This window comes from Aythya fuligula, chromosome 4 (genome assembly GCF_009819795.1).
Source record: "Aythya fuligula isolate bAytFul2 chromosome 4, bAytFul2.pri, whole genome shotgun sequence".
Classification (NCBI taxonomy): Eukaryota; Metazoa; Chordata; class Aves; order Anseriformes; family Anatidae; genus Aythya; species Aythya fuligula.
In genome coordinates, this window is record NC_045562.1 from 65033849 (window position 1) to 65058911 (window position 25063).

General features: G+C 45.1%; 3 protein-coding genes across 5 annotated transcripts in view; 2 read left to right on the top strand and 1 right to left on the bottom strand.

The window, feature by feature from the left end:
* Positions 1–16143, top strand: part of TBC1D14 (TBC1 domain family member 14) — a 107753-nt gene extending 91610 nt beyond the window's left edge. For all 3 annotated transcript variants that reach the window (XM_032186237.1, XM_032186236.1, XM_032186238.1), the window contains 3 exons: positions 1728–1837; positions 9727–9985; positions 12851–16143. In XM_032186237.1, coding sequence (XP_032042128.1) covers positions 1728–1837; positions 9727–9985; positions 12851–12916 — 435 coding nt within the window. In that variant the 3' untranslated portion in view covers positions 12917–16143. The remainder of the gene's footprint in view (positions 1–1727; positions 1838–9726; positions 9986–12850) is intronic.
* Positions 16144–18351: 2208 nt separating this feature from the next.
* On the bottom strand, positions 18352–20903 carry CCDC96 (coiled-coil domain containing 96). The gene is made up of 2 exons (XM_032186930.1): positions 19959–20903; positions 18352–19732 (listed from the first exon to the last, which is right to left on the bottom strand). Exons 1-2 carry the CDS (start codon positions 20901–20903, stop codon positions 19187–19189), a joined length of 1491 nt encoding a protein of 496 aa, XP_032042821.1. The 3' UTR covers positions 18352–19186.
* Positions 20904–21263: 360 nt separating this feature from the next.
* TADA2B (transcriptional adaptor 2B) lies at positions 21264–23862 on the top strand. Its single transcript, XM_032186798.1, has 2 exons — positions 21264–21533; positions 22337–23862. The coding sequence occupies exons 1-2, from the start codon at positions 21264–21266 to the stop codon at positions 23327–23329; spliced, it is 1263 nt and encodes a 420-aa protein (XP_032042689.1). The 3' UTR covers positions 23330–23862.
* Positions 23863–25063: the final 1201 nt, after the last annotated feature.

Genomic DNA, 25063 nt, shown 5'->3' on the forward strand with positions numbered 1-25063 from the left:
GAACTTTTTTGTCAGTTTTACAGCTTAATACTCAAATGCTAATTTGTCTTATATTGATTTTACTTTTTCTATTTTATTGAAGAGGTGCTTTTGGAAATCATAGAAATTTATTCTGATTTCACTTGATTTATTTTCTTGGTTAAATTTTTATTCCAACTGGATTTTTTTAATTACTACTAAGTAAATGTCTTATTGTATGTTGATACAATCAAGATAAATACCTGAACCTTTACCGCGTTTCTAATTGAGCTGCCTTCATTTCTATCAACAGATGTGATTGTGGCAGTTATGTGTAAAAATCCCTGCTTTAATGTACTTCTGATATCCTTTAGTAGGACTTCTTTTTACTGTGGTGTTGGCTTGTAAACAGAACATTTTGGAAGTAGGACTGTCTTGCATTACTTGCTTCCTTCTTTATGCCTATGAATCTCACATGATGCTTGGACTTCGTGTATTTAAAAATACATATTGGGAAGTTTTCAGTTGTAGAGTTCTCTAAAGTGGGTTTCTAGGTTTCTATTTTCCTGTTTACTGTGAAACTTTTTCTGGCTAACAGGTGGTTTAGAGATTTTACCTAACTTGGTACAGCTATTTCCGTAGCCTGCCCATCTCAGATTGGCTTGAGAGTCATTTTTTTATGTGCTGCTATTAACGAAGGTAGTCTAGAATTTGTCACTACATTCAGATGAAACAGGAAAACATTTCTGTAAGGCTATCAAAAAGCAGGTAAGCATCTGTCATCCTTTTAAAGGGTTTCACACAAAAGGCTTCCCTTTTACTGTCATGGTGTGTTGGGGAAAAGCATGCTGGTACAACTTGTACTTCAAAGATACCACAACCATTCTTTATTGCATTCTTTATTTACAAGAGATTGTAATTAAAAATACTGAGTCATTCAAGGACTTTGTTAAACTTTTCTTCCTGCAATAGTAAGAGGATTAGGGTGGAAAAGTTAAAAAAGACTTTTGTTTTTAATTCTTAGTTGGATAGGAAAGGTTTTTTTTTTTTTTTTTTTTTCTTTTTTTCTCCATGCCCTCTTTTTATCTCTATTTTATCCAAATATTCAAATATTAAAAATAACATTCTAGTTTTCATGCTAAAACCAGTACAGTTAAGGGGATAAGGTATCAGATGGGGGTTGGAGTCTGTTTCTCTTGCATAAGTGCTTTGTCCTGATCTTCAGCTTTTCTGTGTGAACTTTCTCTGTCTCTTTACAGTAAAAATAACTATTATCTCATTTTTAAAACGTGTTATACAATTGAAGCTTTGGTATTAGAATATGATTTATGATTGGAGCCAAATGGACTCATCACTCTTGCTATGGGCTATTACATTATTTCAGTTTTGTATTTAATTTTGTAATCCATTGGGTCTTGGATGTTATTCAGTGTAACATTAGGTTACTGCCACAAACATAAAGCACCGTTCTGTTATCATAATTATTTTGAGTAATCAGCAAATAACTTCTCTCCTGATGCTATTTTTCTTTCCAAAGGAAGCTGGCCAAGACCCACAACAATAATGATATTGTTTAATGTGAGAACAAAATATAGAATGGATGTTAAACTGTGTGTTTGCAGATGCTGTCTGTTGCGCAAATGTTTAGCTCTGTATTCCATCATGTAATTCACATGATTTTTCTTTTGAAGAACATGAATCCAACAACAGATAATATATTGAAGTCTATTTATTATAGAGCTAACTGTTTTTTCTCCCTGTTTTTGCAGATGTTGACTTACTTTGCTGCATTTGAGGTATTCTTTGAAGAAAATCTGCCAAAGCTATTTGCTCACTTCAAAAAAAATAACTTAACTCCAGATATCTATCTTATTGACTGGTAAGACATTGACAGTATAATTACTAATATGCATACTAGCTTATAGCTCCATGTCTTATTCTTGACATAAGCTGGTGTGGTTTGGGCTGTTGCAGTATTCTGTTGTTAAGATAAAAGCTTTAGCTTGTGTTCAGAATTTGTCAATCCACATCATTCCCACAGACTTACAGAATCATAGAATCAGGATGGTTTGGGTTGGAAGGGACCTTAAAGCCCACCCAATTTCATCCCCCTGCCGTGGGCAGGGACACCTCCCAAGGCTGTAAGTTGCAAAGAAAACAAGCACCTAGGCTTTTGGAAGGGTGAGCTATGACTCCTGGGCAGCGTTCTACTTGTATGTTCAGTGGTCTCAGATCCTCTTTAGAGGGTCCCAGCACAGATTGGTTTTAATTACTACAGCTATTCCACTCAGTAGACAAGGAATTTGGTGAAATTCCCCTTCTTTTTAGCTCTATTGTAATTACAGCCTTACAGATGAAAAAGACACGGGTCTTATTTGCAGACCTGTCAAATTTCATCGTGATATTAGGTACTCCAAATTGAGTATTTGCATTTGTGCCTATCAGGCTTGGGTTTGGAGGCAGCTAAAATGTCTCTTCTCAGCAATCAATAGTTTGTTGTCAATTTCAGGAAGATATGAAATCTTTTTTTTTGTGCAAACTGGCTTGCCTTTAAATTGTTGACAGCTTCTTCTGTTGTCAAGTGTTTGACTAAATACTTTCAGTAAAAGACAAAATTCCCAGTAGCAGCAGTTTGTTTTTTTTTTTTTTTCCTGAGATTGATAAGTTGATATTTCAGAAAATGTTTTTGACTGTTAATCCATTTCTATCGGAACCAAGCTCTCAATGTCCCTGTGATCTTTCAGAGCTTGTTGTTAGCACTGATCATGTTTCTGATCCATTGAACAGAAATCCCTTTGGAGTTGTTCTGTCCAGTTGCACAGCTCGAAGTTTCACTAGGTGAGCTTTCTCAGTATCGTGGAGTGCCTGAGATCACCTGGTCCGAACCCAGTGCTGAAAGCAGCGTCAGCTATAGGAGGTTACTCAGGACCTTGGCTAGTAGGGTTTTGAATATATTCAAGGATGGAGACTCGGGCAACCTGTTCCAGTGTTAACCACTGTCACAGTGAAGTTTTTCTTTTCTCATGTTTAAATAGAACTTCCTTGGTCTCAATTTGTGCCTATTGGCTCTTGCCCTTTAACAGGATATGACTGTGAAGAGTCTGTCTCAATCTTCTTTACTCCCTCCTGTTGAATATTTTTACACCTTGCAAGCCATCTCCCTTCACGGCTGAACAGACCCAGCTCTTTCAGCCTCTCCCCGTTTATCAGATGCTCCGAGCCTTTAATGACATTTGTGGCAAGCTGGACTTGTGCCAGCCTGTCTGTGTCCCTTGTGCTGGCCTCACCAGTGCTGACAAGAGAGGAGAGGTCGCCTGCCTTGGCCTGCTGGCAGTGCTGTTCCTGCTGCAGCCCCGGGGGTTGGCATTGTGTGTCCCCAAGGCACGTTACCAGCTCATGCTTAACTTCTTGTCCGCCAGGATCTCCAGGTCCTTTTCTTCAAAGCTGCTTTGCAGCCTGTTGGCTTCATGTGCATTCTAGTGCCTGGGCTTTTTTTTTTTTTTTTTTTTTTTTTTTCCTGCCCAGCTGCAGGATTTGTCATTTCCCTTTGTCGAACTTCACGAAACTCATTTTTCATTTCATGAGACTCAGCTCATTTCTCTCATTTCTCCAGTGTGTTCCTCTAGAGCAGTGGATTAACCACTATTCCCAGTTTTGTACCACCTGCAAACTTGCTGAGCGTGGAGTCTGACCCATCATCTATGTCTGTAATTAAATTACTTGAAAGTATTGGCTGAGTATCAAACCCCGGAGTACTGTAGCAGTGTTCTGGCTTGAAATTTTGGTTTGTGCCACTGATTAATAACTTTCTGAGCTTGGCAGTTCAGCCAATTTTGAGTCCATCTCACTCTTCATTTACCTAGTCCATACTTCATCAGTCCATCAGTCAGGATTTTATGGGAGACAGTGGTGAAAATCATTCTAGAATCGAGATGAACAGTATCCACTCCTCATCTACCAAGCCAGTCATCTCATCATAGAAGCCTGTCAGGCTTTTCAGGCAGTATTTTGCCTTCAGAAATCCATACTGACTTCTCCCAATCATCTTTTTGCCCTTGATAAGGTCGCCTAGTCCTCAGGAACCTCTCCAAGTCACCATGATCTTTTTAAGTATCATTGAGGGCGGCCTCACAATGACACCAGACAGCTTCCTTGGCACTCAGGGGTTTCTCACCAGGGCCCATGTGTGTGCCCAGTTTGTTTAAGTGTTCTAAACCGAACCCCCTCTGCCCAGGGTAGAGTTTCCTTGCTCCAGACTTTCCCACTGCTCTGAAGGATCTGGGATTCCTGAAGGCAAGTCTTCTCAGTAGAGACTGAGGTGAAGGCAGCAGTGAGTAGCACAGCCTTCTGCATGTCCCACTTCACCAGCTTCCCTGTCCTGTTAGCAGCAGGCCCGTGTTTTCCCTAATCTTTTTTCAGCTGATGCACCTGTATAGAGCCCTTCTAGTTGTCCTTAACAGCCACAGCCAGGTTTAACTCCAGCTGGGCTTTGGTCTTCCTAATCTCTTCTGTGCGTGCTCAGACAGTGTCTCTGTATTTCTCCGGCGACATCTTCCCCTCCTTATTCTTTTTGTATGCTTTTGTCAGGAGCTCCTTGTTCATCCATACAGGCTTCCTGCTGCCTTTGAGTTCCTTTCATGTGCACATGCCTCTTGCACAGAGCGTACTGTTGCATGGGTTTTGTTTGACTTTGCTGTTACACTGGGATTACATTTTAATGCAACGTGAGTAGGGGAGTGAGGAGGAGTGTGATGGATAGGCTCATTTCTCCCAGCATGTATAAATGCTATCAGAACGTTTTTTATGACTGAAGGCTGAGAATATAAACTGAACTGGATTTCTTTACTGCACAGCAGGAAAATGCCAGAAAAATGCTGGAATAGGATAGAAGGAAAGGAAGAGGGCAGGGGTTGGTATATCCAATGACAAGAGGAAAGATGTTGAAACGATATAAAACCTCAGGAATGAGGACTACTTACAGTAGTCCTGTCCAATCCTATACTAAATTTCTGCACATTTGTCTTGAGCTAGTCAGCTTGTCCAACCATGTCTTCAGTCTTGTTAGGCAGTGGGGTTGGTGTTCAGCTGTGTGAGATTTTGGTATGATATTTAAATGTATGTGTGTATGTGTATGTATGTATTTATACATATAAATATGTCTGAATATATATCTATATACCCTATCCTTTGAAAATCCTTTGATCCCATAGGAAGCAGATTTAGGTCTTTTTAATAGCTGCTGGAAATTAATGAGAATTGGAGTTTATCTCTGCTGTCCCTCCATTATAGTTAGTAGGGAACTAGCCAGGAAGTAATATAGGAAAGATGTAAGGGAAAATGGGGAAAATGGTCACTGTCTTTGCAAGTGAGTACCTATTAAAGCAAAGGACTTTTTAAAATTTCGTTTCTAATGTTGCCGGTGGCTCCTGAGTGACTGCCGGTTTGACAAGGAATTTGCTGTAATATTGATAGTACTCTGTGAAAAACAAAGCTGTTTGTGGAAAGAAAGAAATTTCAGTTCTGTTTCATTCGAGGAAGAATACGGTGAAGCCTTGCTTGTGCAACTCCACGCCCAGTGAATTCTCTCAGACAGACAGACCTCCTGGTTGTGGGTAAAAATCTCAGAGAAGCAGCCTTCCCCTGACAACATCACTTTTATTTAAATGCATGTTTGCTCTGAGCTCCAGAGGGACGCCTGCGGCTATTCCGGTGGCTGGCATGGTTACTGTGCAGGCATGTGTGCAGCAAATCTCAGCTGGTGCCAGCTCTGGGGGGACTCCAGTAGCCAGCGCCGCGCAGCCCAGTTGCTGGGAAACCTCCTGCAATTGCAGTGGGATCGACTGGGCTCCTTTGTGCTCCTCCGCGTAGCCGGTGCCGCAGGGAACGGCGCTGAAATTGTTATGCCCAAATCATTTGTTGGAGGGATACGTGCCAAGGAAAAAGCAACACTACGCAAGTGATGTAATGCTGCTGTGGGCTTTCTTGGGGCTGGCAGGGGATTTAGGGAGTGCAGCTCCCCTGCCAGTTCACTGCCTTCTATGACAGCAGGACGTCAAGGGCATAAGAATTTAATTAAAAGGTACAGCAGAATGATTATCGGCGGCTACCTGCCACAAGTAAGGCATCTCTTTCAAAAAGGACCCATGTGCTTTGGGCTCAAATTCCAACTGCTGTTTCTCCTAGTCAAAATTCAAAAGCTAGACTTGCTTTTACTTTTTTTTTTGAAGAATATAAAGAGAATCGAGTATGTAAGGGCTGTAAAGAGCAACGTGCAGTCAGGTTCACACAAAACAGAGAGGAAATAGTGTGTGAATAGCCCGGTTTTGGCCACTCAGCACTGTCAGCTGATAGACCACAGGCTCTTCTGAGCAGAGCAGAATGTGGCTTTACAAAGGACACACATGGTCTATTTATGGCTTGCTGCTAATATACAAATACCTCTTCATTCCCACTCAGAAAAATGATTTGGGCAATAATTACAGCCCAGGGCTTTGTTTGTACCGATGGCTAACCCAGTGGTTCTTTAATATTACATTGACTGTGATTGTGCTCTGCGAACACGAACTTTCTATTGACACCCTGTACTTGCTATGATAAAGGTCCCAGCTGTTTTGTTTGTGTGGATGTTTGTAGTGAGCACGTCCAGTGAAATATTTATAGGCTTGCTGTCTGTCACAACAGGAAAAACGTAATCTGTGTCATGCCAGTAACAGCTCACCCCCAAAAAGTAAAGCTCAAGATTACGGTTTAAGTGCATGCTTCCTTTTCAAAGAAAAAATGGATCAGAAGCCTTGAAAATTCTGTCCAAAGGTTTCTCGTGACCTCCTAATTTCTTGATTTGGGGTTGTTACAGACTCCAAAAAATTAGTCTTCACCAGAATTTACAGTGCGCTGATCCTCATGTCACTGCGGGTTAGAGTGAAGTCAGGTGAAGCTCTGCATTGCCGTGTAGCACACCTAGGCAAGAGAACAGGGCTTTTTGGGTGCTTCTGACTTGGTGAAATTCCCCAGAAACTAGCACAGTATTTGTACTGATGCGTTTTAGAATGGAATCAAATTTATGAAGTTGCTCTGTTGCAGTCAGTTCAGCATGGTACGTAATGGTGACCTTTTCCTTACCCCTAAAAGGGGCAAAGTAAATGCTTCTGATTTCTTCAACTTCAGTAATTTTAAAATTGTACTAAATCAACTTAACACTCTTACTCCAGTAACTCTAAAGGTGCTAACGAGAACGGTTCTCGTTATATAATAGTAGATGTCTATAATGCCACTGTGCAACGAAGGAAAGCACCAACTCTTAGGAAGCTGTAGTCTTTGTCTAGCAGATGTAGGGGAAATAGATAAAAAGGTAACAGGTAAAAAGTGGTGTGCCAGGATAAAGCAGAGAGGATCCAAGAGTAAATTTAAAAGCTGAATTAGTTTGGCAGTTTCCACAAATGGACTCAGAAGTTGAAGAAGTATTTTTGTGCTGTTGAAGATGAGCACAGCAATGTGCAGGATGAGAATATATTGGATATGGTTTTCACTGGTGGTGTTGTGCCTGATTTGTCAATCCAAAATCTGGCACACCTGCCTTCAGCACTCTTGCTAACAGTATCTCATGAAGACTTTTTAATTAAAAAAAAAAAAAAAGGGGGAGAGGGGCTTAAAATAGAGCCTATGATGATCATGGTAACAATGCTTTCTTGGTAAGATGATGGTCATGTGCTTTCCCTGTGAGCAGCACACTAGCCAGGATTTCATGTGTCTACCTCAAAGTACGCATTCATCATAAGCAAGGCCGGGAGCAGCAGGAGCATCTATTCAGTACTCATTTTTTCCCTCTTCCATACAGATAGCAGCCAGAACCCTGCGTATATGTTTCTTTGACACTGGCCATCTCCGTGCTTGTTAACTGCGTTGTCTGCATCTTGGACTTCAGCGAGTTGAAAGAGAGCAGCAGGCAGAAAATCACCCTGCAGTCCGTGCAGGCGCATCATGTGCAAGCGGTGTGCTAGCGCTGCTGAGAGCTGCTGCAGCTGCTTTATTGCTGCAATAAATTTCAGCTGGCTTTCAGAGCGGTAGCTCGGATGTCTAATAAAAATGTCTTTCTGGAGGAAATGTTTTAAGGGAGCAAATCCTGGATCCGTTCTTAGCAGGAATGATTCCTGCTGTTGTGTCGTTGCTTATTCTAGGGGGCCCAATCTCCATCCGCAGGGCTTGCTGCATTTAATTCCACGATGGTATTAATGAAAGTTAATTGCTTTATGAATTTCTTGCAAATTGCACTTCCGTGCAAATTATGAAGAGATCAGCGTCAAACACCTTATTTGACATGACAGCTTTTTTATGTGGGTAAATCTTTTCCTACAAAAAGCGGTGTTCTAATAAATAGATGTGACTATTTCTTCTGACAGTTAATTTTCTGCATAGTTGCGGATTTAATGCACATGGGTTATTCAGGTTAGGTGTGAATCATGACAGAATAATAGCTTTTGTGAATAAAAACGGAGCAAAAATAGAGGCATTGTTGGCTTATGTTGAGGCAGAGCTAGCTGCTAGCTGAGTGTTTGCCTACCACTTGGTGACCAGGAAAGTATTCAGCTGAATTGCTTCCTATTGCACTGGTCTTTTTAAATGGAAAACCTATTGCTGTTTCCTGTGCGCCTGGGTGTATAGACGAAAAGTTGTTATTCTGCTGTGCAAGTATTCTGCAGCGAGACATTTTTATATGGGATGTGACTGTACAAAGATGCTGAAAGTATAGACAAAGTCTGTAAGTCAGCATGTGCTAAGCCAATAACCCAGAGAAGCTGTTACCATGCTATTCTTCTACATTCAAATGTTTGTATGTGTGTATATATACATGTTCATATATATATATGTGCGTGTGTGTATATATATGAGTAATAGGTGGTTGTGTTTTTTTTCAGTCTAGACTCTACCACTTTCTTAATTCAGCTTTTTTGGAGAACAGAATTTTCGCGATTTCCACTCGATGTAAAAAAATATTGCTATGAAATGTAAAAACAGAATGAAGTGAAACAGTGCAGGATGCTAAACCTTCAATGTACCTGTCACCTGAATTTGTGCAAATGGCTTACTCTCTTATTGCTGCTTGTAAAATATAAAATTTTTCTATTTTCCTAAAGTGTGCCAATTCAGAGAAGTGTTATACTTGATGGGATATCATTCAAATAATCTGATATAGTAAAAAGCAAATATTGCAGAAAACCTTTGATGATTAGAATTTGCTTGGAAAATTAATTGATTTATATTGTGTGTGTGTGTGTGAGAGTCTTACATCTCCATTCCATTGTATTTTTTATTTAAACCAGAATTTCTTAAATAAAAAAGGAGAGGATGGGTACGTGTGTGTGAAATCTTAAGCACAAGAGAAGTACTGTAAGATTGAGCGTACCTGAAAATAAATTTTGTGTTAAAAGATAAGGGAAGGTTGTATTTATAGCTGAGGTTTTGCTGACCTCTGCTGGAGAAGGAATTATTTGCAGTTTTAGAGAGTGCAGCAAAATGTTCTGCAGTGCATATGTGAAGAAAAATGCGGCTTGGAAACCCAGGTGATGGTGATATGCTGTAATTGTTGTGTAGTACAATTTTGTATTGTTTCATGTGTTGCTATGCAGCAACTAATAGAAGTACTTCTGAAATACAAAGGGGATATTCATATTTGAGAAGCGTCAAACTTGCTAGTGAGCAGTCTGTACTTTTCTGAGCATCCGAGACATTTTTCTCGTCCAGTAACTGTGAAAATTTTGCTCTGTTTTTCAGGATATTCACGTTGTACAGCAAATCTTTGCCACTAGACTTGGCTTGTCGTGTCTGGGACGTGTTCTGCCGCGATGGAGAAGAGTTCTTATTTCGTACAGCCCTGGGAATATTAAAACTTTTTGAAGATATTTTGACCAAAATGGACTTCATTCATATAGCCCAGTTTTTAACAAAGCTACCAGAGGACTTACCTTCAGAAGAATTCTTTACATCTATTGCTGCCATTCAGATGCAAAGTAGAAACAAAAAGTGGGCTCAGGTAAAGAGGATGTTATCTTGGATTGTCAGATGAATGTACGGTGCTCATGAAGAACATTTTACACCTAGTGTTTGATTTTGTGGGTAGGTGGGACTGCATAGCTTGCTCTGTGTGTTTAGTGTGTGTTCAGGTGAGTGGATTGCCTGAGGTTTTTGTTCCTGGTTCAGATGGTTCATTTTCTTTGAACATGTCCTGTGTGGATGACCATCACATACCAAATAAATTCTCAGCCTACTGCTGCTTCAGATCTTTGCAGAGATGGGGAGATAGGAGTCTTATTCTGCCAAATACCCCCAGGTAACCAGCTTTCAGCTGTTTTCTGCCAGTGCTTTTCAGTCTGTGATAACTAAAGGTTTAGTGGTGATCATCACAACAGGACAAAGACTTCAGAAATAATTTAGCCCTAGCAAGCCCTCAGTCTTCTTATCAGCTTCATTCTGACTACACTGGAATTTACCAGATTGTTTTTGCTTGCTGTGGCAAACTGAAGAAAAACTGCTGCTGAACTGTGGAGCAAATAGATGTGAAAGTGAGCTGGCTCACTGTAGGGTCGGTATTGGCTGACATCTTACCTACCTTGTTGACTCCTGCACCAGCTGCCTTTCTTCACCAGCTAATTCCATTAATGAGTAATTTTCTATCAGGAAGGCCTCTTCACTCTCTAGCCATCGTTTTCCAAGCCAGAAGTGGGTAGGAGCCGACTGGGATGGCCTTTTACCTTTTTTCGGTCTTAAGAGTTCACCCGGATGAGTTTGGACTCAGAAGCCTGAACTTTGCTTTTCTAGGAAAGGCTTTTGGTAGGGTGTGACTTGGCTGCAGAGGTGGACAACATCCACCCAGGATGTTGGAGAGGTGAGGCTGCAGTTGCTGTGTTCCCTGGTTAGGTAATTATTTTTGATTACAAGTATTTTGGTAGAAGTTAAATACTTTGCTGTAGTACCCATTTGTGGTTTCTGTTTTTTTTTGTTTTGTTTTGTTTTGTTGTTTTTTTTAGGGAAATAACTTTTCAAATTAGCAAAATGAATGTTGAATGTGATGGATGTTCTACTTTAGGGTTAAACTCTCGGCAGACTGACTGACCAGGGGCACTAGTTTGCAGAGGATGCCAAATGCTCTTGAGCTTAAAAAAAAAAATGGGGTTGTCCCATCTCAGCATCATCTCATTTGGTTACAGTAACTGTCCTGCATAAACAAGCAGCGTAACTTGAGCTGCTGCTGCTTTGTTAGGAGTGTATTTGAGTGTGTAGAGCTAGGAAGTCAAATTCAGACTCAGGTCTCAGCAGTAGGTATACTTGAACCTCAAAAAAGCACTGAACCATGCACCTTGCTGTACTCCAGTTATTCTGGTGTTGGTATCCTGCGTGTCACGTTCTGGGATGATGCTGTCCAGAGATTACATTTGTAGGACCTCATCTAAAATGTTTCAGGCTGCTTATTAATCCTGCTTCCCTTGTCAGACAGGCTGGTGGTGTTTTCCATCTCACTCCGTTTTCTCTTGGTTGTTCTAACAGCGTGATCAGGAAACTAAAGACTGAAGGAGACCGGCTGAATGATAACAAAGAGTGTGGGTGTCAACAGGAAGCCTGCAAGTTCTGGTTTTCTTCTGGAGTTGCAACAAGGATCTCCAGGGTCTTGTGCCAGTACAGCCTTAGTCTGAACTGAGCAGCAGTCATATTCATGGCTTTGGCATCAGGTGTGGAGAAACAGCTTAGGCTATTGGCTTAGTGTTTCTGGAATTTGTGCTTTGATTTTAGCTCCATCAAGTTTTCCAAATAACTAAGGAATCCGAGCTTTCTGTCAGCTGGCTTAAGGTCTATGTAAAATGCTTTTCTGGATCAGTATTTTGGTTTCACTCTCAGACTCCTTAAAAAGTTTTTTTTTTTTCCATGAAGAACATTGTTCCTATGGCACTTCAAAGTCTCGGTAAGCTCATTTGATGGAGTAGCTGTTGATTTATTCAGAATATCTTTGAGCAGGACCTTGCTGAAATCTCTCCAGTTCTGGAAGCTGTCAAACAGCCTGCCAGCAGCAGCTCCGTTCGTGCCTCTGTTGAACACCTGTTGCAGCAGCTCGGATGCTTTTGCTTTGAAATGCAGGCAGTGTTATGGAATTGCTCTGAGTGATTTACACCTACTTGCTGTTAATTCTGACGATGCAGAAGTTTGTTTGAAATTGGTCAGAGTTGCTTGCCTGTAGCTGCAGTTCTTTGAGAGGAAATGTCCTGAAGTACGTCGGTTCCCGGGCAGATCCTGGGGCTGCCGCTGTGCTGCAGGGGGGAGTAACCAGAGGGCAGGGAGCTCATGCTGCTTGAGCAGCACGAGGAACTGGTGGCAGTGTGCTGTCTGCAAGTCATGAGGGCTAACAAAATTGTGCATCGGCTAATAGGAAATAAAAGTTTTCGATCTGAATGCAAATGGTGATTTTTTGCTTCAGAAAATCACAGAAACAGACGTGGGGAGAGCAATGTGCTCTAGGCGAGCACCAGTCAGTGCTATGGGAATTCCGAACAGGCTGCCCAGTTGCTGTGGTTTCAGACAGTTCATTTATCCTGAGAATTTATAAATTCCCCTCAGGCAGCTTCTTTTGGTAGTGGTACACTTGTGTAGTCTGGGTAAAAATCCCACATCCAGGCTTCAAGAGTGTGTGTGTGTGTTGGGGAGAGATTGAACCATCATTAAATCCATTCATATTTCCCATGGCACAAGGATGGTCTTCAGTAGAGAGGTTCTCAGCTTTGAGAACCTGTAACTAGATTTAACAGCTAAAATAGTATTGCTCAGGGGTAATGAAATCAGAAAGTCTTTGGACAGGGATTTATTTGTAAACCTAATACATTTTTTCTCTCTCATTCCCTGAAATGTCTAGATACTGGCTGCTCTGCAGAAGGATAACCGGGAAATGGAAAAAGGAAGCCCTTCACTCAAACGTTAACTCCGGCTGCCTCCAGGAACTCAGAGGAAAAGATGGGAAGTGGCAAAAGTATTGGATAGTGTTTTGACACGCGTGAGCCTGCAAATCAAAGTGTTACTTCAGTTCTTTTTCAGTAGTAGGATAGCCTTAAAGGGGAGAGAGGAAGAGAGGAGAGAAAAAAAAAAGGAGGTGGGAGGTTAAAACCTTTGTAAGTGAAACCTAGGCTTAGCCTTAAACTTTTAGCAGAGTGAGCGTTTGCAGTGGACAACGATACACATCAGGTGTCTGATGAGGGCAGTAAAACTAAGCACCATTAAGGTTTCTTTCCTTTTTTTCACTGATATTTTAAAATACCGGGCATTCAGCACTGTCGGTTGCTTTGAAAGTTGTTCCCTAGTTTTGTTGTTAGGCAGGATGTTTCCCATACCCCTCACAGGAGCTGGATCTGGGTTTTAAATAACTGGTGCTGGAATTTATACTTAAACGATGTAAGGACCATTTCTGTAGAAATGCTTCTGTTTTTATAGGCTGTAGGTCCCATTTACCAAAGAGATCGTGTAGACATAGAACTACATTCCATTCTTTAAGGAAAAACGTTAACTTGGAAAAGAAGTCATGCTAGCAGTGTAAAACCAATTATTCTTCAAGATGCCTTGGAAATCCGTGTTCCAATCTGGATGCACATGGAAAACGTTCCATTTTTCCAGCTAGATCCCAAACTCACCAGGTGTGGGTCTAGCATGGAGCTGGCATTATTTCCCAATTGTACTGTCTTGCCTCTGTTGAAACACGAGGGCACATACTAGTAACTGTATGCTTCCATGTCTCCCTCCTCTGGGCAGTGCTGCTCCAGGGTGTTCCTGCCTACCAGCAGGAACTCCTGTGCCATCTGGCCAGCTGATAAAACCGTGGGCTGGGCAGATGAGAGGTAGTTGAAAGGAATTTTTATGGGTACTTGAAACCCAGCTCTGCTCGCTGGCAAAACCGAGAAGGAAGGGCACAGGGGAGGAGTTCCATAAGCCAACACTGCTGCTGAAAAGAAAAGCTTACAGGGAATCTCTTGAGGTTGCTGCTGCCGTAGTGGAAAAGCGTAAATGGAGCTGAACTTGATGTGGTAATGAGTAGAAATTTATTGGGGAACGTGTCAGACAAATGCTGTCAGGACAGGTACAGGCTGTCATTTCCTAGCGTTGAAGCCAGCCTCGAGTAGAAGTGAGCAAGTCACAGAGAGCCAACAGCAGATGCTCAGTTGTTACTCCGCTCGGGTTCCCTCTGCATTCAGATGAATGTTGAACTGTAAATCATGAGTGCCTCTGATTTACAAGAATGTTTATAGTGTAAAATCTGTTTTATAAATAATGGCTACCATTGAAAAGGGAAACTAACCGAAGCAATATTTGTGTTAACTGTCACCGGGAATTACTAGCTCCTCCAGCTATGTGACCATAGGCTTCCCAGTGCTTTTCAGTCTGTTTTATGCCGAGCATTTTGGCATTGTCTGAATAAAAACATGAGAATAATAGTTGCACACTGCTCAAATCAACCTAGACTGTAAGGGATGCAATCAAAAGACTCTCCTTTAGTACAACATTCTTTCTGTGAGTGGTACTTTGACTGTAACGTTAAAAAAGAGCGAAAGCAAGGTTTCTTGGTTAACTGTTTGAAGACTCCTATCACTTTGGAATACATGTAATGCAAGTGCAGCTTGCAAGTCTGTTACCTCATTGGCCTTTTTTCCTGTCCACTTCGTGTACCTGGTGTAATAGACGTGTGTATTTTTTGTTGGCCATCTGAATTTCTCCAAAAGGCTTCTTCTGGGCCATCGCTTACTGAAAACAGACATCAGGATGTTGATATGAAAACCCGTTAATTCTCCCACGATTTGTGTAGCTCTGGTCCTTTAATGAGCGGTACTTGTACGGTACATTGCTTTGACGTGCAATAGAAAGCTGGAAGGTCAGTAAGTGGTTTTATTGCTACTTTTACTACAACAAATACACCTTTTCACAAAGGGTATGAGAGGCCTAACATCCCCAACATTTGCACTATGCTTTTAAATGATGTATTAAACACAGAGACAACTCTTTCCGCAGCATACGTTTTTTAGGTGGTACTGTAACTGGCTTTGTGATTTAAGTCCTCCCTGTAACTAGGTGTGTATTTCGTTTTAAACCAAGTCTCGAAGGATGGCTCGCTTGTCTGATTAGAATATATTCTGGAGCCAGTAGGTCTGTTTTAGCCATCTGCAGCCTGTTCTCGTTTTTTTCTTCTCAGTAACATGTTGAATGTAAGAGTGGAAATGGGCATAGTTGTGGGAAAAGGCCTGCTGCAACACCTGTGCACTGTTTGTTACTTGCAAACGTAATTATTTTGTTCAGTGATTTGATCTTTCTGTTTTTAGAAGATGTATATATTTTCTAAATGATTTCTTTGTGTATATAAGGTATGTTCTTTAATGAAGAAAAGCAATGCAATAAGGAGCTTTGCACAGTTTGTTTTCAAACAAAATGCATTTGAAAAAAAAAAATCACCTGCCTGAAGATGCAATTGTTTCAACTTGTCAGTACCTTGATTTGAAAATAATGCTTGAATTTTGATAAAAACAGAGTTGAGTTGTAATGGCTTAGAATTACTTGCCACTGAGCTTTTTAAATTTCTTGCAGCATACCAAATCTCTTGATTATTAAGGAGGGTTTCTGTAATAAATTCAGGGATTGCATAAAAGATTTTGACAACTTAATTTTATTGTTTGGATGCCTGAGGGCATCTGTAACGTGATGCATGAGATTTTCTCCCATTGAACAGGTGTCCCCATCAAAGCAAACTGTTTTATGTTCTTCATGGGTTTAAGGAAAAATAAAAATGCTGCAATACATCAGAAGGCTGCAACTGTCACTGCACGTGCAGCAGGTGAGAGAAAACAAACCGAAAACTTCAACCAGGTTAGGAATTCTGTACAACCTGCACTTTATTGTAAAGCCGTTCCACAACTCCAATCCGCAATCAATCCATTAACGTATTTCGTTCAGTACAGACTTTTATTTGGAGAGGTACCTTATAACAGCTTCTTTTGAATGTTTCAAAAACTAGAGTGACATGTAGAGAACTGTTGATACATCCCCTGTACATCATGTTCAGATTGTTTTTATGTAGTTACATGTTTTGTTTAGATACGTGTATCAAACTGGAACTTTTTCAACTGTAAATATATGGTTTTATTAAATAAAGTCATGTAAAGTTATCTTAAATCACCTGTTGTCAGCGTAATTCAGAAATTAAAACTTTCTTTGTTTTAAAAGAAGAAAACATGGTTTATTTTGTTCCATAATCGCTGGGTGTCTTTGTGCTCAACTTAAGGTGGTTTTGCTTTAATTCTTACGTAAACCTAACTTCAGATATTTGAGTGGAGAAGCTTCCCATCCCTTAATTATCTGGAAAGGGGTTAAAATACCAGATAAAAATAGAACTTAGACACGAGCTGGGGAGAAACTACCTGTGCAACAAGACTGCAGGGGAACATAGTCAAAGACTTGGCTGCCACTGTTAGAGTTTCCTCTGGGAAACGCCTCTTGCTGCCTCGTACTGAAGTATCTTCCTGTTGGATTTGCTGGATTAGAACATGACATCAAAATTGCCTTATGTGAGCCTATACCAACTTGAAACTGGTAGACATTTATATTAGATACATTACAGGAATTGCATAAAATTGTTTAAAGCTAGATTTTCTTACTTGTTTTCCCAGTGCTAATTCCAATCTGCCTGAAGACAGGTAATACTGAGATTAGTAGATAAAATCAGATTTATCTTGGCTACTTCCTCAACAGATTGTCTTCCTATGTTTTCAGGAGGAAAATGGAGAAATCTTTGATCCTTATACCTTTGGGGTGCTTTGGAAGGCCAGCATAGCAGCAGGTTATCTCAGCAGCGCAGGACTAAGAAAAAACCCTGGAGGCAGTGTGAGGATCAATGTCTTAATAGTATGTTTCAGTAGAAACCCCATCTCAGGGACATGGAATATGCTGTCAACTTCATTCGCACCTTAAATTCCTGTCTTTCCAGATCTCAAATGTGCAGCAATGAAAAGCACCCGAGATGTACTTTCCTGCTCCTCACTCCCTTTACCTGTGTATGCTTGTTGCTTAATCTTTAGGAAGTTAAGAGAAGGTTTCCTTCCATCTCTTAAGCCAAAAGCAGGAAGAAGTTCAAGAATTTCCCTGGCAGGAATTTGTAAGTAATAAGATAAGAGTTACTTCTCTTAGAGACATGACTGCTAATCATCCACTAGTATTTATGGAAGCTGTTTCACGGAACATTAAGAGGCGACTCAACCTGGGCAATAACCAGTCTTTTCAGCAGGAGAAAAGTCCCATTACCAAACGTGAGGTTATGGTGAGGGGTCATTATTTCTAATGTCTTTTTTTTCTTGATAAATGGCTGGCAGTTGCACTTGTGTCCTTTTATTATCCAGCAACAGATAGATATGCTGGCATTTTGTGAAAAGTTCCTAGTTGTGTATAGTCTGTCTTCATAAACAGGTTGTGAGCTACTAAGTTAGAGAGTACTTGACTTCTCTCTGTTTATGGAATAGTTCAGCAAAACTGTTAGGACTGTAGAAGAATATAACCAGAGTGCTTGGTGTGACTGCACAAAGTAAGAAACCACTGATCTCTTTGAAGACTGCCATTTCTCTATGACAAAAAAAGAACAAAAAAAAGTAAGTTTCAATAGCGTAATAACCAATTATGTTCTGGCCTTTGACTAACTAGAAAGTTCAGAAAACCTAGTTTATTTAAAAGAGAAAGGAATAAGTTGTTGGGAATGTCTTCACGTGCTTATCTACTTTTATCCCCTTGCAAGTGTATTCAGTGCCCTGTGTGCTTTGTGTAAACACGTATGCAACTTTGGGACTGGGACCCGCAGCTCAAGTAGAGCTTAGCAATGCTGGTCCCACAGGGTGTGATGCCAGCCTGTGGTGGGAGACCAAAAGACTCCGCTCCTCCTCTTTCCCACTGGGATGTAGCTGCTTTGCTGCAGAATTCACAGCCTTTGAAGACTTGTGTCTGGGCCTTCCATACCTAATTCTGACTAAAAAGATCTGGTCTGTCTAAGCAATGTAGAAATGGATGGAAATGAGCAATTCACTAGGTTCAAGAATGAGGCAATAATTGGGCTGCCCATCGGCTGGTTGGTTGCAGCTCTTTCAGGAAGGAGAACGTACTCATCGCAACCCTGGCATTTTACTGGCCCAAGATGTTTCTGTATTCTCGACATCATCCCCTGCCTTAGTGAAAAACGATGCTGCCCTCGCAGCAGCAAGAGCTGCAGGATGTAGATAAGTCTTGTAGATGCTGTTTTTCATGTGTCTTGTGGGAATTTTAGGAATACGCCATTTTGAAAACAGAAGCTGCTTCCTGGAACTACAGCTGTGTGAGCTGTATACACATACATGCGTGAACATTTCTCTTCCCCTCCTTTTTCTTCAGTCTTCTGGAATTCTGACACTACAGTTGAACAGTGCAGAGGGGACAAAAATGGTGATGGGTTCATGCTGCTCCGTATCTTGTCCCACACCATGACATGTCACACACAAGGCTGAGGGTCCATAAAAGCTGAAAGACCAAGTAAAACAAATAATAATAATAAAAAAAAAACACCAGAACTCTAGTTCTGAATAAGAGTGATGTATATTTTTAAAGTAGTAAAAATTTCTTCTTGTACGCCACCAAGACAAACTTTGCAGCCAACTGTATTTACAGAATGGGTGAGGGATTTGGTGCTTCTGCAGTGTGTTGGCTGTATGCGAGGCATGCTGGGTTTTCACAGTATGCTTCTCTGTTCAGTGCTTGGCCACATCTATGAAGAGTAACCCTTATAATTAATTATTTTTAATCCAGGACCTGCCTAGAAGGCAGGTAGTTTTGGCTTACACATGAAGTTCATACTAAAGTGTAAGAACCATAGTGGGGGGTGGTAGAAGCAAGGTTTGAATCAGTGTGGTGAGTGCTCTGCTTAAACAATATTGCCGTGGCCTTACAGGACCAAGCACAGGTGATTTCCCCGAAGTGTAGGCTTTTGACTGGTTTTCTTTTTAAAAAATAAGTGAATCGGTATATGGTTTCATTCAGAAATGAGTACTATAATCACTTACTACCAAGTATTGATGTCATTTAGAAAAGTCTTTTTCAGGAGTACATGTATAATACCTTCCCTAGGATTTACCAAAAAGAAGTATGTTAAAAATGAGAACTACAGAGAACTCCTTGGCGTATATCTTTGCCATGCTTTCTTTGCCTAAAAAGGTAGAACTGAATTGGCTTCCCTGACTTTTTTCCTAATTTCCCTACGTGTAAGGATCAGGCCAGTGTGGTGACATTTCAGGGTTTCCAGCTGCTGACGTAACAACTCCAGGGTGTCCACCTTCTCCTCAAAGTCCCAAAGCAGCACCTCATTTCCAACCAGCCCACGTTTCTGCTGCAGTTTCAGGGTGTTTGCCCGCAGCCTGTCCCTGGCCTGTTTCTTTCTGGTGAGGAAGTCTCTCTTCTGTGACAAGAGGATGTCAATGTCCATCAGTTCGGCTTCTCTGACCTGGTTCTCAGCCTCCACAAACCGTAGTTTCTCCCTGTAATGGCTGAGAATGTGCACTGCTGTGGATACCTGTGCTTTGAGCTTCAGAATTTCACCACAGAGGTCATCAAACTTTTCAACGAGCTTCTGATTCTCTTTCTTCATGTATGCCAAGTCTGCAAAACTCTGGCCTTTTAACAGCTCTCCTTGGGCTTTCAAGACCGCTTCAAGGTTTTGGATTTCAAGCTTCACCTTGATGTTTTCCACGCGGACCTGGAGGGGCAGAAATGAAAGAATGATTTAATTTAATCCTTGTCTTGCTTGTGGTAGAAGTGCTTGGGGTTAAAGTCGGTAGTGACAAGAGGAAAGCTTCAAGGCAAGATTTTATGATTCTGTGGTGCCAATGGAAGTCAGCGCCCTAGGCGGAAGAGGACAACCCCGTCCTTTTCGGAAACTTGAGCAACCCAGGGGTACCCAGAGGTACCCAAACTCTCCTCACCTCCCTCACGGCTCTCTCCTTGACCTGCTCCTTGACCAGCACGCCATCCACCACCTGCACGGCCGCCGCCCGGCCGCCCAGCCTGTTGCCGAGGGCTCGGAGGGCCAGGGCCTTTTTGCGGTGCTGGAAAGCCTCCCACTGCTCCTCGGCCCGGGCCTCGCTCTGCCGGCACGTCCCGCTGCGGGCTCTCACCCGCTGCTCGCAGGCGGCCTGGGCCCGCTGCCGCACCTCCCGCAGCTCCCTCAGCTCCCGCAGCCGCTCCCCGTAGGCCGGCGCCTGCCGCCCGCCTCCTCCCGCCGCCGCCGGCCTCTCTCCCTTCCTGAGCCTCAGCAGCTCTCCCAGCCGCAGCTGCAGCAGGGCGCCCGCCGGCCGCAGCCGCTCCCGCTCGCTCGCCAGCCCGCGGTGCTCCTCCAGCAGCGCCGCCCGCTCCCGCTGCTCCTCCGCCGGGTCGCCGCCTTCCTCCTCCTCCTCCTCCTCCTCCTCCTCCTTCTCCTCCGAGGGTCCCGGTGCGGCCCCGCTGGCTCCGGGGGCGGGCGGCTCTGCGGCCGCAGCGGGACCTGAGGGCTCCGCCGGCACCTCGGGGGTGCCGGGGGCGGGCTCCGGGACCGGCCCCGGCGGCTCCTCGGATCCCGGCCCCGGCGGCTCCGTGGGTCCTGGCTCTTCGGGTCCCGGCCCCTTTAGCCCCGGCCCCGGTGATTCCTCCGGCCCCGGCTCCCCGGGTCGTGGCTCCTCGGGTCCCGGCTCCTCCAGCTCCGGCCCCAGCGGCTCCTCGGGCCCTGGCTCCTCAGGTCCCGGGCCCGGCCCCTCCGGTCCTGCCTCTCCAGGTCCCGGCTCCCCCAGTTCCAGCCCCGGCGGCTCCTCCGCTCCCGGCCCCTCCGCTCCTGCCCCGCCGTCTCCCGGTCCCTCCACCCCCGGCGTGTCCCCGTGCCCCATCCCCGCCGCCATGCCGGCCTCCCCCTGGCTTCCCCCGTCGCTATGGCAACGCCTCAGAGCCCCTCCCTTCACCCCTTACCCCCGAAGCCCCGCCCCTTTCCTTTACCAACCACTCAGCAGCGGGGTCGCTCGGCGCCCCCTCTCCGATTGGCCTCCGCGCGGGCGGTCGCCTTCCCCTCCGCCAATCGGCGCCGGCCTCTCTCCTTACCCCCGCGGCCCTTAGCGGCGGGAGAGCCCCTCCGCGATTGGCTGCGGCGCGGCGGTGAGGGGGGGGGGAGGAAGGCGGGCGGGGCGAGGCGCGCGCGCGGCTGGGCGGGGGGAAGAGGAGGAGGAGGAGGAGGAGGAGGAAGGCGGGGGGGAGGGGGGGGTAAGATGGCGGAGCTGGGCAAGAAGTACTGCGTGTACTGCCTGGCCGAGGTGAGCTCCCTGCGCTTCCGCTGCACCGAGTGCGCCGACATCGAGCTGTGCCCCGAGTGCTTCGCCGCCGGCGCCGAGATCGGGCCGCACCGGCGATGGCACGGCTACCAGCTGGTGGACGGCGGCCGCTTCACGCTGTGGGGCGCCGAGGCGGAGGGCGGCTGGAGCAGCCGCGAGGAGCAGCTGCTGCTGGACGCCATCGAGCAGTTCGGCTTCGGCAACTGGGTAAGGGCACGGCCGGCCCCGGGCAGGCCGCGCTCGGCCCCGCGCCCGCCTCGGGGGGTGGCTGGGGGCGGGTAACGGGCAGAGGGGGCGGCCTCGGAGGGAGCGGGTGGGTGGGCGCCGGGTGGGTTGTGCGGGGGGTGGGGGGGCACCGGCCCGGGGGGTGTTCGGGGAGGGGTTGGATGTGGTGCCTGGGGACACGGTGGTGCTGGGGGTGGACCAGGTGGTCCTGGAGGGTGTTTCCAACCTTCACCATTCCATAACTTCGTGATTCTGTGACACTTTTTGAAACTCTTAAGGGCTATGATAACTGGCTCATGTAATAACAAACTACTTAGAAAAATGCCATGTTTCTTATTTCTATATTGCTTTGAAAGTACTCTGGGCGCGCTATAAACGAACAGCCCCCAACGAGGCAGTGGGCTCAGCACTCACTGGGACCTTGCAGGCACTGCACGGTGGCAGCAAGGCGACTTCCCAGGAGAGCAGCGGATGCCCAGCAGTTACCACACGGATCCAGAGCCCGGGCAGTGCTCCTCTAACCAGAGGCAGACCCGAGGCAGCTTCCCGTGCTGATGTTCGTTGTGGCCTTGCACATTCCTGATGCTTGTGTCGTGGCTTGCGTGCCCTTGTGCACTTGTAAACGCTTTCCTGGACCTAAACACGTGGCAGCGTGTCTCATTTCAGTACTGCCACAACAGTTAGGGTATTGAGGGTTGGTTTTTGAGGGAGGGGGAAGAAGGAGTGCGTGTTATACCCAGGGTGTAACAGGTATCACATCACTGCTCCTCCTCGTCTCCCTGCAGGAGGACATGGCTGCGCACGTGGGAGCCTCCCGCACGCCGCAGGAGGTGATGGAACACTACGTCAGCATGTACATCCACGGCAACCTGGGCAAGGCCTGCATCCCCGACACCATCCCCAACCGGGTGACGGACCACACGTGCCCGAGCGGCGGCCCGCTTTCTCCGAGCTTGACCACGCCGCTCCCGCCGCTGGATATTTCGGTGGCCGAGCAGCAGCAGCTGGGCTACATGCCGCTTCGGGACGACTACGAGATCGAGTACGATCAGGATGCCGAGACTCTGATCAGCGGCCTCTCAGTGAACTATGACGACGACGACGTGGAAATAGAGCTCAAACGAGCCCACGTAGACATGTACGTGAGGAAACTCAAGGAGAGGCAGCGGCGGAAGAACATTGCACGAGACTATAACTTGGTGCCCGCCTTCCTGGGGAAGGATAAAAAGGACAAGGAGAAAACGCCCAAACGAAAGATCACAAAAGAAGAGAAGGAGCTGAGGCTGAAGCTGAGGCCCCTGTACCAGTTTATGTCCTGTAAGGAGTTTGAGGACTTCTTTGAGAACATGCACAAGGAGAGAATACTTCGAGCGAAGATTCGGGAACTGCAGCGGTATCGCCGCAATGGAATCACCAAAATGGAGGAGTCGGCAGAGTACGAGGCAGCCAGGCACAAACGGGAAAAGAGGAAGGAGAACAAAAACATAGCCAGTTCCAAGAGGGGGAAGGAAGACGGTAAAGAAGGTGAATTTGCTGCCATTGAAAACCTGCCTGGCTTTGAACTCTTATCGGACAGGGAAAAAGTGCTCTGCAGCTCTCTAAACTTGAGTCCTGCGCGTTACGTGACTGTGAAAACCATCATCATTAAAGACCATCTTCAAAAAAGACAAGGAATCCCTTCAAAGAGCCGCCTTCCCAGTTACTTAGATAAGGTACTGAAGAAAAGGATTTTAAACTTTCTAACAGAAAGTGGTTGGATATCCCGAGATGCTTCATGAAACTCTTCCGAGAAATCGTGTCAGAGGCCCCATTGCAGCCTCAAGGACTCCGTTATTTTTTTCCTGCCCTCCCCAAAGATACAGAAATTTTCTCATTCAAAACAGGCAAAAAAAAAAAAAAAAAAAAGGCAAAAAAATCCATAATGTTCATGGTCCATTGTTGAAGTAGACTTTTGCTTTGGATCATGAGAAATGCTTACTCGTGACACTTCTCAGTTAGATTTCGTTACTCGTTAGAGTGCTTTGCTTTGGGTACATCGTTAGAACAGATCTCTTCCATGGGAGCTCGCTCAAGTCCGATGGTCCCAGGGTAGACCTGTTGTTGGACAAACGAGTGTCAGTGTAGTCCTTGCTTTCTTATTTTTTTTGAAGGTGGGAGATGGTTTCCAGCAAACGAAATTGTTTTCTCCCCGTTGTTTTTGGCATAATGCTGGCAAAGCGGAACTTAGGAAAGTCCTAGGCTCTCAGGCACGGTGAGCAGGGATCTGTGTGACCGCTGCTAAGCTGTCAGAGCGTTCTCCTTAGTAACTACACCGGGGTGGTGGGACAGGGGGCGAGAGGCTCTGCAGGGAATAGGGCAGGGATGAGCTGTGCTGGGGGGCGGGAAGGAAGGACAGCGGTAGGTGAGGTGCCTTCGGGTGCTTGTGCTGTGGGAAGGGTTGTGGGAGAGCTGCCTTTGCGCCCAGCTGCTCTGGCTGTAGGTTTGGCGTGAATTGTTGCCGAAACACCCCACGGAAAACTTCAGTGCTACGTAGCAAAGCTGCAGGAGTGCGAGGCAGCTGTGGTGGTGCTCTGCTCTGGGGTCAGCGCCGCTGCAAAGTGTTGGGTTCTGGCCAGAAAGGCGGTGCAGGTGAGCATGCAGGTAACTGCCTCACAGCTTTTGGGAGCCTCGGGCGGCAAAAATCACTGTTAGCTCCTGCTGGGGGAGCCTCCTCCTTTGGTGCCTGGGGTTTCTGAGCACAGGTGGGCTGAGGATGCGTAGCTGCCTCCTGGCTTTGGTCAGGAGCTACCTTCTCAAGCTCCTAGTGACCCCCGAGATTGGTTTTTAGAAACAAAACTAAGTGATTTAGATCAAAACATACAGCTGCTGTGCTCCTGAAGCACAGAAGTGTAACTCGAGCCATTCCATGCGTCTCGTTGCACACACTGTGAAATGCACTGGGCTAAACGTGCTGAGGTTAAAACCATCAATGTGCGGCTGGCAGAGCGGTGGTGTCAGCGTGCTGCAGAGGTAGCGGTGCGCTCGGCAGGGCGCTGTGAACTGTCAGAGGGCTGCAGAGCGAGCCGGGTGCCGGCAGCAGGCGCGAACTTGCAGCGTAGCAGAGCGCAGGGCGGCACCGCCTGAGCCGCAGCAGTATGTCAGCAATATGTGCTGAGTAAAGGAGCGATGTTGAGGGACAACTAGGAAAGGATTCTTAGCCTCACTTCATTCTTAAGGTCCTGTGCTGGCATTTACCCAAATGAATAATTAAAGAAAAAAAAAAAAACCCACACACAAGTTGATGCTGTCCAGAGCAGGAAGCGGTGACGGAGAGGCCAGCTGGGCAGCTCTTCTGGAGTGCAATGTGCCAAAAAATGGAACCTGACAGAGTTCAGAACAAATGCACGCACTGGAAATGCAATCTTGTGTGGCTACCTTGGGCTGTAGTCAGTGAGGATATCATGAAACCTTAGAACCAGTATTAATGCTGCACCTTGCCAGAGGCGCGCTGACCAGAAGGGGTCTTCAGTTAG

Excerpts from the sequence above, each read along its gene's own strand:
- TADA2B (XM_032186798.1), top strand. The coding sequence starts at position 21,264 with ATGGCGGAGCTGGGCAAGAAGTACTGCGTGTACTGCCTGGCCGAGGTG. Across the intron at positions 21,534-22,336 it reads AGTTCGGCTTCGGCAACTGG|GAGGACATGGCTGCGCACGT; the intron begins GTAAGGGCACGG and ends GTCTCCCTGCAG.
- CCDC96 (XM_032186930.1), bottom strand. The coding sequence starts at position 20,903 with ATGGCGGCGGGGATGGGGCACGGGGACACGCCGGGGGTGGAGGGACCG. Across the intron at positions 19,733-19,958 it reads AGGAGAGAGCCGTGAGGGAG|GTCCGCGTGGAAAACATCAA; the intron begins GTGAGGAGAGTT and ends CTGCCCCTCCAG.